General features: G+C 38.4%; 4 protein-coding genes across 4 annotated transcripts; 3 read left to right on the plus strand and 1 right to left on the minus strand.

Annotated features, from left to right (window-relative positions):
• The first annotated feature begins 339 nt into the window (after window positions 1–339).
• On the plus strand, window positions 340–3,727 carry LOC117631742 (receptor-like protein 7). Its single transcript, XM_034365029.1, has one exon. The coding sequence runs from the start codon at window positions 371–373 to the stop codon at window positions 3,572–3,574; it is 3,204 nt and encodes a 1,067-aa protein (XP_034220920.1). The 5' UTR covers window positions 340–370; the 3' UTR covers window positions 3,575–3,727.
• Window positions 3,728–5,933: 2,206 nt separating this feature from the next.
• Window positions 5,934–9,819, plus strand: LOC117629696 (receptor-like protein 6). The gene has a single exon (XM_034362264.1). The coding sequence runs from the start codon at window positions 6,281–6,283 to the stop codon at window positions 9,683–9,685; it is 3,405 nt and encodes a 1,134-aa protein (XP_034218155.1). The 5' UTR covers window positions 5,934–6,280; the 3' UTR covers window positions 9,686–9,819.
• Window positions 9,820–11,573: 1,754 nt separating this feature from the next.
• Window positions 11,574–12,144, minus strand: LOC117630541 (transcription factor LAX PANICLE 1). Its single transcript, XM_034363249.1, has one exon. The coding sequence runs from the start codon at window positions 12,142–12,144 to the stop codon at window positions 11,584–11,586; it is 561 nt and encodes a 186-aa protein (XP_034219140.1). The 3' UTR covers window positions 11,574–11,583.
• A 4,085-nt stretch (window positions 12,145–16,229) lies between these two features.
• Window positions 16,230–17,163, plus strand: LOC117632687 (UPF0098 protein CPn_0877/CP_0992/CPj0877/CpB0906). The gene is made up of 2 exons (XM_034366236.1): window positions 16,230–16,773; window positions 16,896–17,163. Exons 1-2 carry the CDS (start codon window positions 16,345–16,347, stop codon window positions 16,968–16,970), a joined length of 504 nt encoding a protein of 167 aa, XP_034222127.1. The 5' UTR covers window positions 16,230–16,344; the 3' UTR covers window positions 16,971–17,163.

Below are 17,163 nucleotides of genomic sequence, written 5' to 3' on the forward strand. Positions count from 1 at the left end.
TTATTCAATAGTCAATAGTCCCCTTATAGTGAAACATCGAATAAAACAACCTACATACATTTACATTGCAACACCCCCATTAAGTAGATGGCAAAAGGCTTCGAAGTGAACAAGTCAAGCAAACCACAAATGTTGTGGAGACATTATCCACAAAATTTAATTTGCCACCATATCCATCACTATCTCAGTTTTCCTCAGCGTCTCTATTTCCACGACTGCTGAAGCCACATTTGCAAGTCACCTGGTCAATCCCCTAAAGCAATTTCATATTTCCACCACTGCTGAAGCCACATTTGCAAACTAATATCCTAGCCTATTCTGTTCTTCACCACATTTGCTGTCACATATCAGCAGCCAGCTATAACTTCCAATGAGAATTCCTCTGTTTTCATGGCTTTTCTTAATCCTTATTTACTATGTTTCACTCAGCTTCCATGTCTTTGTGGTCTCTAGCCAATGCCCAAGCGATCAGCAATCTTTGTTGCTTCAATTGAAGAACGGCCTCCAATTTACCTCTACATCGTCTAAAAAACTTGCACAGTGGAAGAATGGCTCAGATTACTGCTCTTGGGAAGGTGTGTCCTGCAAAGATGGATGTGTTTCTCATCTCGACTTAAGCAGCGAGTCTATTTCAGGAGGACTTAATAATTCAAATGCTCTTTTTGATCTGCAGTACATCGAGAACCTGAATTTGGCTTACAATAATTTCAACAATACTCAGATTCCATCCAAATTCGACAAGCTGACCAATTTGAGTTATCTGAACCTGTCAAATGCTGGCTTTGTGGGGCAGATTCCAATTGAGATTGCACACCTGACGAGGTTGGTAACTCTTGATTTATCTACCTTTTACTTTGCCGGAACTCCTTCACTGCAACTTGAGAATCCAAATTTGAATGTTCTCCTCCGCAACCTTTCTGAGCTTGTTGAACTTCATCTTGATGGTGTGAATATATCAGCACATGGGACTGAGTGGTGCAAAGCTATATCATCTTCACTGCTAAACTTGAGGGTGTTGAGCTTGTCCGCTTGTAATATTTCAGGCCCTTTTGATAGTTCCTTACTGAAACTTCATTCACTCTCAGTGATTCGTATAGAGAACAGCAATTTGTCTACTCAAGTTCCAGAGTTCTTCTCAAATTTCTCAAAATTGACTTCCTTGCGCCTCAGTTATTCTGGGTTAGATGGTACATTCCCAAAGAAGATCTTCCAAGTACCTACACTGCAGACTATTGACTTGTCGGGTAATCAACAGCTTCAAGGTTCTTTACCAGAATTTCCGAAGAATGGATCACTTCGTTCCTTGGTTCTAAGTGGGGCAAATTTTACTGGGTTTTTTCCAAACTCTATGGGCGACCTCAAAATGTTGTCCAGAATAGATGTTTCAAGTTGCAATTTCACTGGATCAATCCCAAGCTCAATGGAAAACCTTACACAATTGGTTTCTGTGGACCTCTCATGGAACAAGTTCAATGGTTCTATTCCATTCTTCAGTATGGCCAAGAATCTGACCCTAATAAATCTTTCTTACAATCAGCTAACAGGTCAGATTAATTCCTCTCATTGGGAAAACCTTACTAATCTGGTGAATCTCGACATGAGACACAATCTACTTGATGGAACTATTCCACCGTCTCTGTTTTCTCTTCCCGTGCTGCAGAAACTACAGCTTGCTAACAATCAATTTTCTGGTCAGTTGCTTGGATTTGCTACTATCTCTGTACTTGACACCCTTGATTTGAGTAGCAACCATTTGGAAGGGCCTATACCCATGTTTATCTTCAATCTCCGAAAGCTTAAGATTCTTTCACTTCCTTCAAACAATTTCAGTGGCTCCTTTCCACTTAATAGGCTTCAGCAACTAAAAAATCTTTCAAGTCTTGATCTTTCATACAATAGTTTGTCGATTGACTACAACACTGCCAATTCCTCTGACTCTTCCTTTCCTCAAATTACCACATTGAAATTGGCATCTGTCAGGTTGAGAAGATTCCCAGATTTCTTAAGAGACCAATCCCACTTAAGCAATTTGGACCTTTCACAAAACCAGATTCGTGGAGAGATACCCAACTGGATTTGGAGGCTCAATAATCTTTCTCAACTAAATCTTTCTTGCAACTCTCTGGAAACTCTAGAAGGTCCTCTCCTCCTCAATGTTAATTCTAGTTTGTCTGTCCTTGACCTTCATTCCAACCAGCTTAAGGGACAAATCCCACTTCTTTCACAATTTTCAGTTTATATAGATTATTCAAGAAATAACTTTAACTCTAGCATAGGGACTGACATTGGTGATTTCCTTTCTAATACTATATTCTTCTCTCTTTCAAGCAATAAATTTCATGGAAGCATTCCAGGATCTATATGCAATGCACAAAATCTTCAGGTTCTTGATGTTTCAAATAATTCTCTCAGTGGCTTGATTCCCCAGTGTTTGACTGCAATGAGCGGGACTCTTGCAGTACTTAATTTAAGGAGAAACAACCTTGTTGGCGCTATTCCTGAAAGTTTTCCTGGGCATTGTAGTTTAAAAACTCTAGACCTCAATGGCAATCAGATAGAAGGTCAGTTTCCAAAATCTCTAGCCAATTGCACAATGTTAGAGGTTTTGAACCTTGGAAACAATCAAATAGCAGATACGTTTCCTTGCCTGTTGAAGAACATTTCCACCTTGCGTGTTCTTGTTTTGCGATCCAACAAATTTTATGGACGCCTTGGATGCCCCAAGACCCATGGAAACTGGTCAATGCTTCAAATTGTTGACATAGCACTCAACAATTTTAGTGGTGAAATACGAGGAAAATGCTTGAGAACCTGGGGGGCAATGACGGGTGACGAAGATGATGACCAGTCAAAACTCAATCATCTTCGATTTGAACTCCAAAAATTCACTGGGATATATTATCAGGATTCTGTAACTGTTACCAACAAAGGTTTAGAGATGGAGTTTGTAAAGATTCTAACTGTCTTCACCTCTATTGACATCTCCTCCAACCAGTTCAGTGGATCAATACCTGAGGAAGCGGGACAACTCAAATCGCTCTATGTCCTCAACTTGTCCAGTAATGCTTTCACAGGGGTAATACCAACCTCATTAAGCAAATTGCGGCAACTTGAGTCCTTGGACCTTTCGAACAACAAATTGGGCGGAGAAATTCCAGCAGAACTTGCCAAACTCACTTTCCTCTCATTCCTGAATCTCTCTAACAATCAACTGGTCGGGAAGATTCCGAGCAATGGACAGCTTTCAACATTTTCAGCAGCTTCATTCTCAGGTAATAAAGGATTATGTGGGATACAGTTGACGAATACATGCAATTATCCCAGCGAGTCACCAGATGCAGCACAAAAGGCTCCAAATCATCATCGTGAGATTAATTGGGGTGTTATCAGTGTCGAAATTGGTTTTACATTTGGCTTTGGAATTGCTATTGGGTCACTTGTGTTGTGCAAGAGATGGAGTAAATGGTATTACAAAGCTATGTATAACATCCTTCTCAAGATATTCCCTCAGTTGGAGGAAAGAATTGGTATTCATCGAAGACATGTTCACATAAATCAAAGGTGGAAACGTTGAATTGATTATGAGGAACAATGCAGCGGGAATCCATGTTTTGCCAAAGGTATTTTGAGATCCAAGAAATCAGAAGTGAGCTTTCTGGTTTCATAGTTAATTTAATTGTGCTCTAGTTAGTCTTGGAATATCATGTATCTTTCATATTTTATTTTTTGTGGCATGTAGAAAACATTACATAAATTCACATATCAGCAAATCATTACTAACTACTTGTGGACAGACCCTACCCGCTGCGTTTGGTATTGCAGTGTGGTAAAGCAAAATGACCTTCTATTATCTTGTACTTTTTAAGTAATGGACTTCTCACAGCAGATCATCATCCTTTATCGTCTTTTCAAATCAACGAGCTGGGCTTGTTCAACTTATGCCTAGTCGAAACAAAATGTTAGCTTGTTTCTTTGAGTTTGTATTCAAATAATCTGAGCTTGTTCAAAACAAAATGATTATCTTGTTTCTTTCAATTTGCCTTCTTGTGAAGTTTCAACGGATGGGATTAAACCGTCTCGACTCGAAAGCCGTGAAAAAAGAAAAATAAATAAGCAACAAGAGCATTACTATCTGCGGCGAGGTCCTCTATAACACGACATAAAGACTCCTTATTTTTTATGAAATTTCATAAAATAAAATTGAAACGGGTTAATCATTTTATTAGTCTTTGAACTTAAACCTGATTTGAAATTGAGTTCCTGAATTTCCAAAATGGTTCCCCTGATCTTTTAACTTCAGTTTCGTTAGAACAAATAGTCATGCTGTCAATTTTGTTTATTTTTCTGTTAAATACTGGGGCAAAATGGTATTTTTACCAAAATTGATTAAAATATGAATTAAAAAAATTTTAAAAACTAAAAAAAATTAAAATTAAACTCTCTCTCTCTCTCTCCCCCCTCTATCCCGATTTCTACTCCCCCAAAAATTGATTTTTTTTTTTGGTTGGTTTTTTATTTGATTTTCTTTTATTGTTATTTTTAAAATATCATTTTTTTATTTTAATATAAAAATACCATTTTGCCCCTGCATTTAACAAAAAAAAAATTAACAAAATTGACTGTATGACCATTTATCCTAATGAAAGTGAAGTTAAAGGACCACATGAACTATTTTAGAAATTGAGAGATTCAAATACAAATCGGGTCTAAATTAAAGGACTAATAAAACGATTAACCTTTACTATCTGCAACATACAGCTGAGATTTGCAATCCCATTGTTAAGCTTCATATTTCAGATTCACCTAAACCAACAACGACAACATCTCTACCGTTGCCTAACGGGCAGGAAATATCTGCTAAACTCATTCATGATGTCCTAGTCTAAGGGAAACCAGGGCAGGTGGGGGGTTGGACAAAACATGGGACCATTTTTGACCCAAAAAACAAACATGGGACCGTTTTTGACAGAATATTTGATCACTTCCTTCTAAGAATCCAATAATTCTGTGTGAATGTGTTTTTTTTCTTCCAATTGTTGGACTTGTATTTTGGTGTCTTTGATTTTTCTTTCTTCAAGGGTTATTTTCTTTCTTTTTCGCCATCCAATTTTTCTGTGGGATTTTCACAACCCTTTAATGAGATTTTGACTGCTGTTAGCTTAGATTGTTAAAGTACCAAACTCCATGGCGAAATGTCAAACTTATCGTATGACTTTACTCTTTTCCAACAATGACATTGAAATTAGTTTGAAAATCATGCATGACTCTAAGAACAATAAATAATTTGTCCATCTTTTCCTCGATATGAAGCCTCCCTACACTGTCCATATCCGTCACCCTCCCACCCAAGATGCCCGACTCATCGATGTTTTCACACCAAATAATATTTAATCTTTTTCTGGTACAGAAAAATCAATTTTTCTCACTGCGTGGATGACGCGTTCCAAATTAAAATTTGCATGGTGTATTATTTTACACGCAATATATAAATTTAAAAAGAAAAATGTTTCTGACAATTGTTACATAATAAGAACGAGATTATAAATGCATACTTTCTGGGCATTCGGATTCTCAAGGGAGCTTATAATTTAGTCCCTAAAATACTGTTCTAAACATGCAACTAATCCTGCTTAATTAATTTTCAAACCTAATTAGTTGAGGATGGTGATGGCTGGTTTGCAAATTGCAACAACCACGCCTTACAAGAATTATTAATATTTTGAAAGGCAACCACCGTTTGGTCAGAATTGGAGACTTCATCTGAACGTCTTAAATTACCCAAGATTAAGTTTTAAATGTAAAACTAAAGAGTTAAAAACACGACAGTAAAAATGAGATTTATCTAGAGGGAGAAATGGGATTGGTATTTTTCCACAATAAATACAAGAAAGTCAACAACCAAGACGAAGGCAATTGGGCTTGAATATTCCAAGTTTGCAACTCGCCAGGAGTGACTCTCAGAAAGCTATGGTGATAAATACTATAAAAAAAGGCCGCCTCAAGAACAAGTCCACATTATACAAACAAACGCGGCTCTGAGTCTTCTCACTCATCCATCCCAATTCTCTCTGTTTTGTCTTCTTCCATGTTCTGCCTCCCATTCAAAACTTCCAATTAGTCTCCCTTCCGTGCTACCTCTGCAAGATTTTTGGTCTGGTCAACGGCTCAATTCCAGGAGCTCAAGGTTCATGTTCATGGATCTTTGCCTTCATGGGACCATTGCTTATATCCTAGCCTGCTCTGTTTCCTCTTGTGCGGGTGTCACTTATCAGAGCTTTCAATGAGAATTCCTCTGCTTTCATGGCTTTTCTTAGTACCCATTTACTATGTTTCACTCAGCTTCCATGTCTTTGTGGTCTCTAGCCAATGCCCAAGCGATCAGCAATCTTTGTTGCTTCAATTGAAGAACGGCCTCCAATTTGACCCTGCAAAATCTAACAAACTTAAGCAGTGGAAAAATGGCTCAGATTACTGCTCTTGGGAAGGTGTCTCCTGCAAAGATGGATGTGTTTCTCATCTCGACTTAAGCAGCGAATCAATTTCAGGAGGACTTGATAATTCAAGTGCTCTTTTTGATCTGCAGTACATCGAGAACCTGAATTTGGCTTACAATAACTTCAACAATATTCAGATTCCATCCCAGTTCAACAAGCTGAACAATTTGAGTTATCTGAACCTGTCAAATGCTGGCTTTGTGGGGCAGATTCCAATTGAGATTTCACACCTGATAAGGTTGGTAACTCTTGATTTATCTACCTTATACTTTTCCGGAACTCCTTCACTGAAACTTGAGAATCCAAATTTGAATGTGCTCATTGGCAACCTTTCTGAGCTTGTTGAACTTCTTCTTGATGGTGTGAATATATCAGCACGTGGGGCTCAGTGGTGCCAAGCTATATCATCTTCACTGCCAAAGTTGAGGGTGTTGAGCTTGTCCACTTCTAATATTTCAGGCCCTTTTGATAGTTCATTACTGAAACTTCACTCACTCTCAGTGATTCGTATAGAGAAAAACAATTTGTCTACTCAAGTTCCAGAGTTCTTCTCAAATTTCACAAATTTGACTTCCTTGCACCTCAGCAGTTCTGGGTTATATGGTACATTTCCAGAGAAGATTTTCCGAGTACCTACACTGCAGACTATAGACCTATCTGGTAATTCACAGCTTCAGGGTTCCTTACCAGAATTTCCGAAGAATGCATCTCTTCAATCCCTGGTTCTCAATGGGGCAAATTTCTCAGGCCAGTTGCTACCGAACTCTATTGGGAACCTCAAAATGCTGTCCAAAATAGATGTTCCAAGTTGCAATTTCACTGGATCAATACCAAGGTCAATGGAAAACCTTACGCAATTGATTTATGTGGACCTCTCAACGAACAAGTTCAATGGTTCTGTTCCATTCTTCAGCATGGCCAAGAATCTGACCCTAATAAATCTTTCATCCAATCTTCTAACAGGTCAGATTATATCCTCTCACTGGGAAAACCTTACTAATCTGGTGAATCTCGACTTGAGATTCAATCTACTTGATGGGACTATTCCACCGTCTCTATTTTCTCTTTCACCGCTGCAGAAACTACAGCTTTCTAACAATCAATTCTCCGGTCAGTTGCCTGTATTTGGCGGTATCTCTCGACTGGACACCCTTGATTTGAGTAGCAATAAGTTGGAAGGCCCTATACCAATGTCTATCTTTAAACTCCAAGGGCTTAAGATTCTTTTACTTTCTTCAAACAACTTCAGCGGCTCCTTTCCTCTTGAGCATCTTCCACAACTGAAAAATCTTTCGAGTCTTGATCTTTCCTACAATAGCTTGTTGATTGATTATAACAGCGTCAATACCTCGTATACCACCTTTCCTCATATTTCCACATTGAAATTGGCTTCTGGAAAGTTGAGAACTTTTCCTGAGTTCTTGAGAAACCAGTCTAGATTAGTCTATCTGGACCTTTCAGTAAACCAGATTCATGGCGAGATACCCATCTGGATTTGGAAGCTCAGTAGTCTTAATCAATTAAATCTTTCTTGCAACTCCTTGGTTACTTTAGAAGGCCCTTTGCTTAATCTTACTTCTACTTTGACTATGCTTGACCTTCATTCCAATCAGCTTCAAGGACAAATCCCAATTTTTCCGCCATTTGCCATTTATCTGGATTACTCAAGAAATAATTTCAGTTCCAGCATACCACCTGACATCGGAGGTTTCCTTACTTACACTCTGTTCTTCTCTCTTTCAAGCAATAACTTCCATGGGGCCATTCCAGAATCAATATGCAATGCGCCATATCTTCAGGTTCTTGATTTGTCCAATAATTCTCTAAATGGCATGATTCCCCAATGCTTGACTGCAGTAAGCACCCTTGCAGTGCTTAATCTAAGGAGAAACAAACTTTCTGACGCTGTTCCTGATAACTTTCCTCAGCATTGTAGTTTAAAAACTCTAGACCTCAATGACAATCAGATAGAAGGTCAGTTTCCAAAATCTCTAGCCAATTGCACAATGTTAGAGGTTCTGAATCTTGGAAACAATCGGATATCAGATACCTTTCCTTGCTTGTTAAAGAAAATATCCACCTTGCGTGTACTTGTTTTGCGATCGAACAAATTTTATGAGCACATTGGATGTCGCAAGCCCAATGGAACCTGGCCAATGCTTCAAATTGTTGACATATCACTCAACAATTTTAGTGGTGAAATACCAGGAAAATGCTTGACCACCTGGCAGGCAATGATGGATGACGAAGATGATGCCCGGTCAAAGCTCAAGCATCTTCGATTTAAAGTCCTAAACTTCGGGCAGATATACTATCAGGATACAATGACAGTTACCAATAAAGGTCTGGAGATGGAGTTGGTAAAGATTCTGACCGTCTTCACCTCGATTGACTTCTCACACAACAAGTTCAGTGGATCAATACCTGAGGAAGTGGGAGAACTCAAATCACTCTATGGCCTCAACTTGTCCAGTAATGCCCTCACAGGTGCAATACCTACCTCATTAGGCAACTTGCGACAGCTTGAGTCCTTAGACCTTTCGAACAACAAATTGGGCAGAGAAATTCCAGCACAGTTTGCCAAACTTACTTTCCTCTCATTCTTGGATCTCTCAAACAATCAACTGGTTGGGGAGATCCCAGTCAGTACTCAGTTTTCAACATTTGCAGAAGAATCCTTTGCAGGAAACAAAGGATTATGCGGTCCACCTTTGACTCTAAGGTGCAGTAATACCAGCGGATCACCAGATGCAGCACCAAAGGCTCCAAACAAAGTGTCAGGAATTGGGTTTGACTGGCAGTCCATATATACTGGAATGGGGTTTGGAGTGGGAGCAGGAGTGATTGTTATCCTCTTAATATTGTGGGAGGAGGGGAGAAACTGGTTGGAGGATAGCATTGACAGAATTCTTCTGGCAATCCTTCCAATGATGGGATTTACTTACAAAACTCGCGATGAATGGAACGAGGAGGAGGAAGAAGATTTTGAAGAAGATAGCACGTATATCACGGAAGACTGTGATATAGATGAGAACGAATCAGAAGACAAAGGATTTCGGGGTACATATTGTGTGTTTTGTTCAAAACTTGATATGAGTAGGAAGAGGGCCATTCATGACCCAAGTTGTACATGCCATTTATCACCACCTATTTCATCTTCTTCTTCCTCCTCGTACTCATTTTCTCCATAGACACAATTTTTTGTTTTTTATGTTCTTTCTTTTTGTTTTCTCTTCACAATTTACTTTTTCAGTGTTATACTTTCGTAATTATCAACCCAAAATGGTGGGACAAGAACAGCTTGTATATATAGATAGTGTTATAATCTTTTAGTCAGGAATTTCATCAAACACATGGAGAGCCATTAAACTAAGACATGAAAAAGGCGGCTAAAAGTTTTGCATTGTAGAGTAAGAACAAAAGCATGCCAGAAATGCTCTTGTAATTAACTGAGTCGTTATTGCCGTTAAAAACGAATTTACTGTATAGGACAAATATGGTCTGCGCTCAAGACCAGAAGGGGTACCTCATCGTGGGCCTTGAAGCCCAACAGACAGTTTGGAAGCATTGTGGTAAAAATGATGCCCAACAGTTCTAAAAAACAAAAGTAAAAAGAGAAAGAAAGACATTCTAAAAATGAGAATGACCGGATAACAAAAGCAGAAATCAAAAAGGAAACATTGAAGAACGCACGTACAATATGTTGGTGTTCACCGGATACAAATACATGATCAACAAAGCTTTTTTTTGTAGAGAGGAGGGCCCCCACACAAACACTAACCGACAACAAACTTGAATATAGAAACCATATAGGAGTCATTGAAAATGAACGGGTTGACAAGAACAAGAGGAGCATTCCAAATATGAAGAATCAAAAGGCTTAATAATTGCTTTTCCTAAACACACCACCACTCATAAAAGATTTGCAACTGGATATAAGATTGAACAGCGGCTGCAGGGGATCACAACTGAGAACACTCACAAGCTCTACAGCACTCCACAATTAACGGAAAACAATTAGATTTGCTAGCAAACTTCAGCCTGATGCACAGAACCATTCCCAATAGTAGCACAAAAACCCTCCAATTCAATCCCCATGTCTTAATTTGTATTATTTAATTTATTTCATATATTTTTTTATTAAAAAAAATTAGACAAAACACGGATACTCATATTCTCATAGGCAAAATACGTGCGAATTTCCACTTTATATTTGAAGTAATAATTATTTGGTGAAAATATCAAATAATTCATTCTAATTGAAATTAATCTCCCTCAAAAAAAAACTTTTGAAATTCATCTGAATATTTAAAACCTTTAAACTAATCCCATTACTTTAATTTGTATGTTTTACAAATATAGTAGTCTTTGTATCACAAGTTATTCAAAAACAAATGTTCGTAAGACCAAAAACAAATAATCAGTTATGAAATGGCTGTGGCCTTTTTTTTCCTTTTTTGGATGAGAAAAAGTATAGAGGGGAGATTGGCTTTTTTCACCAACAGCATCAGGGCATACTCACTATCTCGAGTCGGAATGACTTATTCGTGGCACCTAACTGTCAGTTACTATCAGTATGAATTTATGTAGGAAATTACAAATCCCGCACTAATGAGGACTGCTGACAGTGGAACTCAAACACTGATAGGGCTATACACAATGCAGGAAGCTTACCAAAACCAACTCTCATTGGTAATGGCTGCGGCCATTTGGATGCAAGGAAGCTCCCGTAAAAACTCCAAGAGACTAAAGAATGTTGACCTCTGCAGGGACATGTTTGGCAATATCAGCCTTAAAACCACTGGACATTTAAGTTAATCCACAATTTGGGATCATTTGTAGGTTCATGAACACACCAAATCAGCCATATAATCTAAATCAGTCTAGACAGAAACATCAGTACTACAACAACATTAATTCCTTCCCATTTTTAGAGCAAAAAAGAAGTACAATTTGTTAAAACATTTTACCATGAAAATAGACCAGTCCAAGGCTTACCATAACTTAAATATCACTAGTACATACTTGCTCATAGTCATAGAAAGCACACATAGTGAATGTGGCTAAGAGAGAGAGAACTACTTATAAACTAGCTATAATATTTCATGTAGGCTTCAATATTGGGGATGGCTTCTTGACCTTGGAAGTAATTAGGGTCAGGCAATGGAATATTCATAGCTGGTGAAGGTGGTTGCACGAAATTGTTCTGAGAGTAGAAATCATGGGACCCAGTTGGATGATGAAGAGGATGATCAGCTGGAAGCTGGTACTGGAACATAGACGAGGATGATGAGGATGATGAACGGTCATGGTGAAGACCATCATCATCGTCCACAAAGTTGATCATGCTCTGGTGAAGCCATATCTGGGCCTTGAGGAACTTCACATAGTGGATAGCTTCCTCTAACATGGACACCGTGTCCATTTTGGTCCCACCAGGAACCAAGCTCTGCAAGATCTTGAACCGGTCACTGATCCTATGCCTCCTCTCTCTGGCCGCCACACTCTGCGGGTCTGTGGAAAGCCTCACTCCTTTGCTTTTGCTCTTCACGCCACCCTCGATCTTCTCTCCGGTGCCGTTGTGTTTGTTCGCTGAAGAAGAGTTAGAGCCATCTGAGCTAGAGTTATTAGTAGCAGAGAAATAGTCCATTTGGAGGACAAACAGCAAACGTGGCTATTTGATTGCTTGAAACTGGGCTTTTTTGGCTAGCACTTGGTAGGGGTAAGTGCTTTTGGGTGCATGGTATTATATATAGGGAGATGAATATTGTGGTTTGTTCATTTTGAATCAAGGAGAAGGGGAGAGATGTCGTCATGTGAGTCAGCCAATCTTTGGCTCAGGATTCGGGTGTCCACCCTAGGGGTCCTAGCCCAGCCAGGAGGCCCAGGAGGGAGACTCTTTAACCTACGCAAAGGTTTCCTCTGCTTTTTGCTTTTTTTATTTTCCTGGCATTTGGTGCATAAATACTATTGATCCGATATTTGTATCATCTCAACTTATCATTTATCAACGTATTGTTAGGTTAAGATAATATAACAAATACTCAATTAAGATGGTACAAATAGTTTTATTCTGTCCGCAACTAGGTAAAGTGTGACCTATTAAGGACCCTCCCTTAAAACAAAGGAACACTGGCCCTTAACCAGTCTGTGAGAGAGAGAGAGAGAGAGAGAGAGAGAGAGAGAGAGAGAGAGAGAGAGGGTGTTTTGTTGTTTGGGTTGGAGTCAAATTGGCTTTTTGAGGCTAGTCAGGAATGAAGAGAAAGACTAAAGAGAAGAGGGGGGAGGTGGTGGGTGGTGTGGGGGTCCTTTTTCTTTTATTTATGAAATCTAAGTGGATGTAACACAGCTGCAGGTGCGTCTAAATCCGAGGACCAAATCCTTGCCGGGCTTTTAAATCGTACGGTTATGCTTTTTATAGTTTTTATCCTTAGGTTATGCACTGTTTGCTGAAAGAGAATTACTATTCGTGTCCCCTCAATTACACCTCTTTAGGAAGAAAAAGAAAAGGGCTTAAGGTCTTATCATCAGCTCTTCTTTTAAAGGGCATTTTTTAGCAAAAACTTGGCTTCAACTAGTGCTACGATTCAAGCTTAGATCCCCAAACACCTCCGTTGAATATTTACCCGATTCCCTATATGCAATAATCTAGACCAAAACTTTGTTGAGTCCACACAGGGCACTGCCTAACTTGACAGATTCGAACATTTTCGTTCAGCAATGCGAATGATGAATTGCAACTTTGCTTCGAGACAAAAAGACAAAAGCATGCAAAGATGAAAATACAAATTAAAACAGACAAAAGATGAAGAAAAAAAAAACTATTAAAAGAAGCAAAGGAACCAGGTGGGGTTGGGAGGGTGGGGGGGTCCCTAGCTATAAGCTATAGGAGGACAGATGAGTCTCCGATTTAATTTCACAGTGGGGGTGGGTAGAACCCTAATTATTCTTACTTGTTCAACTCAAAATTACCTGCTTTATCTGTCTTCGTCAAACCACACATCAGTCACAAACTTCTGCTGATGTACATGACCGCATAGTGTTTTGACATAAAATTTGTTTCACTTTTTCTACATAATTTTTTTGTACACCAGATTTCTCGTAGTGTGTAACTAATCTATGAATAATGCCCATGTAGAATTCTACAATGTATATATGTTATATATGTTTTTATAATAAGATGATACTTTTACAACAGACTAATACATTTATTAATAAGACTATCGAACTCATCACAAGAATATATCGTCATTGTCATTCATGTGAGTTAAGACATCTTTCAATTAAGTAGAAACAAATATCAATAGACTTGGCTATGTAGACGTAAAATTACAAATTGCAAAAGACAAAAAACCCAAGAATTAAAATATGTTAATACTCCACTGTCCACAGTGCTAGGGCAGAGTTGGTAAACCTGCGGATTAGCCAGTTGATGTTTGAGTCTGGGGCCCCCACACACCGAACCGGGGATTGGAAATGGAAACATCGACATCACAGGGGAAGGTAAGTGATGATATTACTGTTGAGGAAGTTACTGTTACAGGGCCGGCAGGAAGGGTTCTTAGCTTTATAAGGTGAATGCAGCTGCAGAGTTTTACTGTGGTTGCAGTTTTTGAGTAACAGAAACGTTACGAGACAAATCTGTGGTCTATTTGGTTTTGCACTCCTCAAATCAAAACCTTACAGATATCTTTTTCTGCATTTAAAATGGACGTTGACTTGTGCTCGCTCTGCATTATACACTTTTTATGATCGTCAACCCGATAAAAGGAGAAGAATTTAGAAGGAGCACACGCAAGTAGAAGAATCATGAAAGTTTTACTCCACTTCAAATTGAAAATACACACCATTTTAACCTACTTAATTTATATCATTTTTTTAACGTTAATGCTCTCTTGTTACATACACTTCAAATCAAACTGAAGAATTAAGATTTATGATTATGGCATTGAGGTTGGTTGTTTCTTTTAGGTTTAATGATGGTTGCTTCCTCCAACGGGGTCTTAATTTTATGTGCATGAGAATCATCTTCTCTGTATTTTAGATTATCTCTTATACTCAAATATAAATGTTAGGTTTTAGTCTCATCCAAAATTTGAAATTTCAGCATCACTGCAAAAGAATTCCTGCAAATATGAGCTGCATGAAGAAAGAAGATTATAGTGTGTACGACATATTGACCCAAAGAAAAAGAAAAAAGGAAAAAGAAGAGATAAGTGTACTAAATATTTGTTTATACAAATTGGCCTTACAAACAAACGCATGTAAAGTCCCGCCCGTGAAAATAAAAATTGCAAGACGTATCATAAAAGGGACTGGTCCATGGTACTCTCCTACTCTGCCCTATCACTTCGCTTAAGTCACCAACACACATACACCGGCCAAGTGGAATATTTTGCAGTGTTGTGAGACAACACGTGCCAGTCTGATTGTCCTATTTTCTTTGGGTGCATGCCCAAAATTGTCCAACACCCTATGGTCTATGGGCACGATTGGATGGTACGCTAAGTTTAGATGCACCATTACTATAATAGACCACTCGAAATGAGCTTTATGAGCTTTTTCCAGTACACATTACACACCAGTCACGCATCCAATAATTGCACATTATGTACGTCCTAATCATTTTTATCCCTTCTTTTTAAGCCATGTAAATTGTACTCGGACGCTTGTTTTGTCTGTCTTTTTCTTTCGTCTAATCTAATCACAAAATCAGAAACTCTAGCATTGACATGATTATAAATAGTAATGGACCGGACTGATCCATGTGATATGAATTCGAAGATCCCTTCCCAACCCAAAACTTGGAACTTGAAATGAGGCCTTTTCTGTCATGCAAAGACTCAAAAGGTAATTTATCATCATGTAGTTTGCTGATTTTACTATTTTGGTTGTTTTAATTTAAATTATGTCACTTTTATTCAAGACACGTCATAAATTTTGTTAAATTACATTCGAGTTTGTCCAAAATACCATTACACATTAAGGATACGTGTTTACTCTATCATATAGTTTGTGTGAGGAATATTAAACTACATGGGTCAGAATTGAAACAATAGATATCAAAGTGACAAATGAATAACCAAAAGTGACTTATATTTTTAATTAGAGTCTGGTTCTATCATTCAACATTGTTATGTCTTTACCATGTAAATAAGAGTTTTTATATTTTTGTAAATGTGATTATATATGCATAAATTTTTTTATATATATTTTTTATGAATGATTTATATATATGTGTCAGCAGTCCCGATCTCTTGGACCACAGGAGTCCAAGAGATTGTGGTCACTCACCGTTGGATATTAATCCAATGGTTCAAAATGATATATATAAATGCAATATGACATAAATGATTATTATCCGATTCAAGTCATAAATAAGTGAACCGTTGAATGTACATCCAACAATGAGTATTCAACGGTGAGTGACCATAAATCTCTTGAACTACAGGGATCCAAGAGATCAGAACTGTATGTGTCAGATTGTGATCCATAAAAAATATATATATATAACTTTATCATAAAGGAATCAAGTAGTATCCGTATTACAATATGGATGGATAGAATTTGATAATTTTCGCTCAAAGGTATTATATTAATCAATATTGACTTGCGTGGGCGGTAGTACATGCTGGAAGGGTCCAGCAAGTTCCAGGTTTCATAGCACGTGTCACGGCACAATACTCCTCGCACCTTGTATCGCCAACTCGAAACGTCTATCCCATAACGTGTCGTGTCTAACATTAGTGCACCGCAAAAGACCAGATCCCTATAAACAATTGTGACATAAAAATAGCATATAAATTATTCTCATTATCAACAAGCACGTGTGCGCAAAAGCTTAGAGGCTATGGCTTCCAGTGAAGAGTTCAGATTGGTATTACCAGGCATAGACCACGAAGGAAGGCTGCCCAGAAAATACACAGGAGAAGGCCAAGGGGCAAATAAGAACATATCTCCACCAATAGAATGGTACAACGTGCCGCAGGGGACCAAGAGCCTCGCCCTGGTTGTACAAGACATTGATGCACCCGACCCGAATGGCCCGATCGTGCCGTGGACCCACTGGGTGGTGGTGAACATCCCACCGACTGTGAAGAAGCTGCCAGAGGGGTTCACTGGGAAAGAGGAGGAGGTGGGGGGTGATTATGGTGGGATCAAAGAAGGGAACAATGACTGGAAGGTGCCTGGGTGGCGAGGGCCGAAATTGCCTAATCATGGCCATAGGTTCGAGTTCAAGCTCTATGCTTTGGATGATGAACTGCACTTTGGTCACAAGGTATGTGCATGTGCATGTGTATATTTGTTGTTGTCAAAGTCTATGACATTTGTTTTTGGTTAAAAATTATGGTCAGTTTTTTGTCTATATTTAGTTCTGTTGAATTTTTGGGTTTGTTGCAGGTGACGAAGGAGAAGGTTTTAGAAGCAATTCAAGGGCATGTGTTGGGAGAAGCCGTCTTGATGGCCATTTTCTGATGTTAATTAGTATTTTTAGTTGTTTGGATGTTGTATTGCGACTTGTAGCTAGGTCATGTACTTTTTTTTTTTTTTTTTTAAATTATGAATCAATGAAACATTTCACAACTTCATTTATGCAAGTTGGTCAAGCTTCACGCCATTATTAAAACATTTGTAGCTTAAATGACCGTTTGGCATTGATTTATTAGAA

Source organism: Prunus dulcis, chromosome 6 (assembly GCF_902201215.1).
Source record: "Prunus dulcis chromosome 6, ALMONDv2, whole genome shotgun sequence".
NCBI lineage: Eukaryota > Viridiplantae > Streptophyta > Magnoliopsida > Rosales > Rosaceae > Prunus > Prunus dulcis.

Excerpts from the sequence above, each read along its gene's own strand:
- LOC117631742 (XM_034365029.1), top strand. The coding sequence starts at position 371 with ATGAGAATTCCTCTGTTTTCATGGCTTTTCTTAATCCTTATTTACTAT.
- LOC117629696 (XM_034362264.1), top strand. The coding sequence starts at position 6,281 with ATGAGAATTCCTCTGCTTTCATGGCTTTTCTTAGTACCCATTTACTAT.
- LOC117630541 (XM_034363249.1), bottom strand. The coding sequence starts at position 12,144 with ATGGACTATTTCTCTGCTACTAATAACTCTAGCTCAGATGGCTCTAAC.
- LOC117632687 (XM_034366236.1), top strand. The coding sequence starts at position 16,345 with ATGGCTTCCAGTGAAGAGTTCAGATTGGTATTACCAGGCATAGACCAC. Across the intron at positions 16,774-16,895 it reads AACTGCACTTTGGTCACAAG|GTGACGAAGGAGAAGGTTTT; the intron begins GTATGTGCATGT and ends GGTTTGTTGCAG.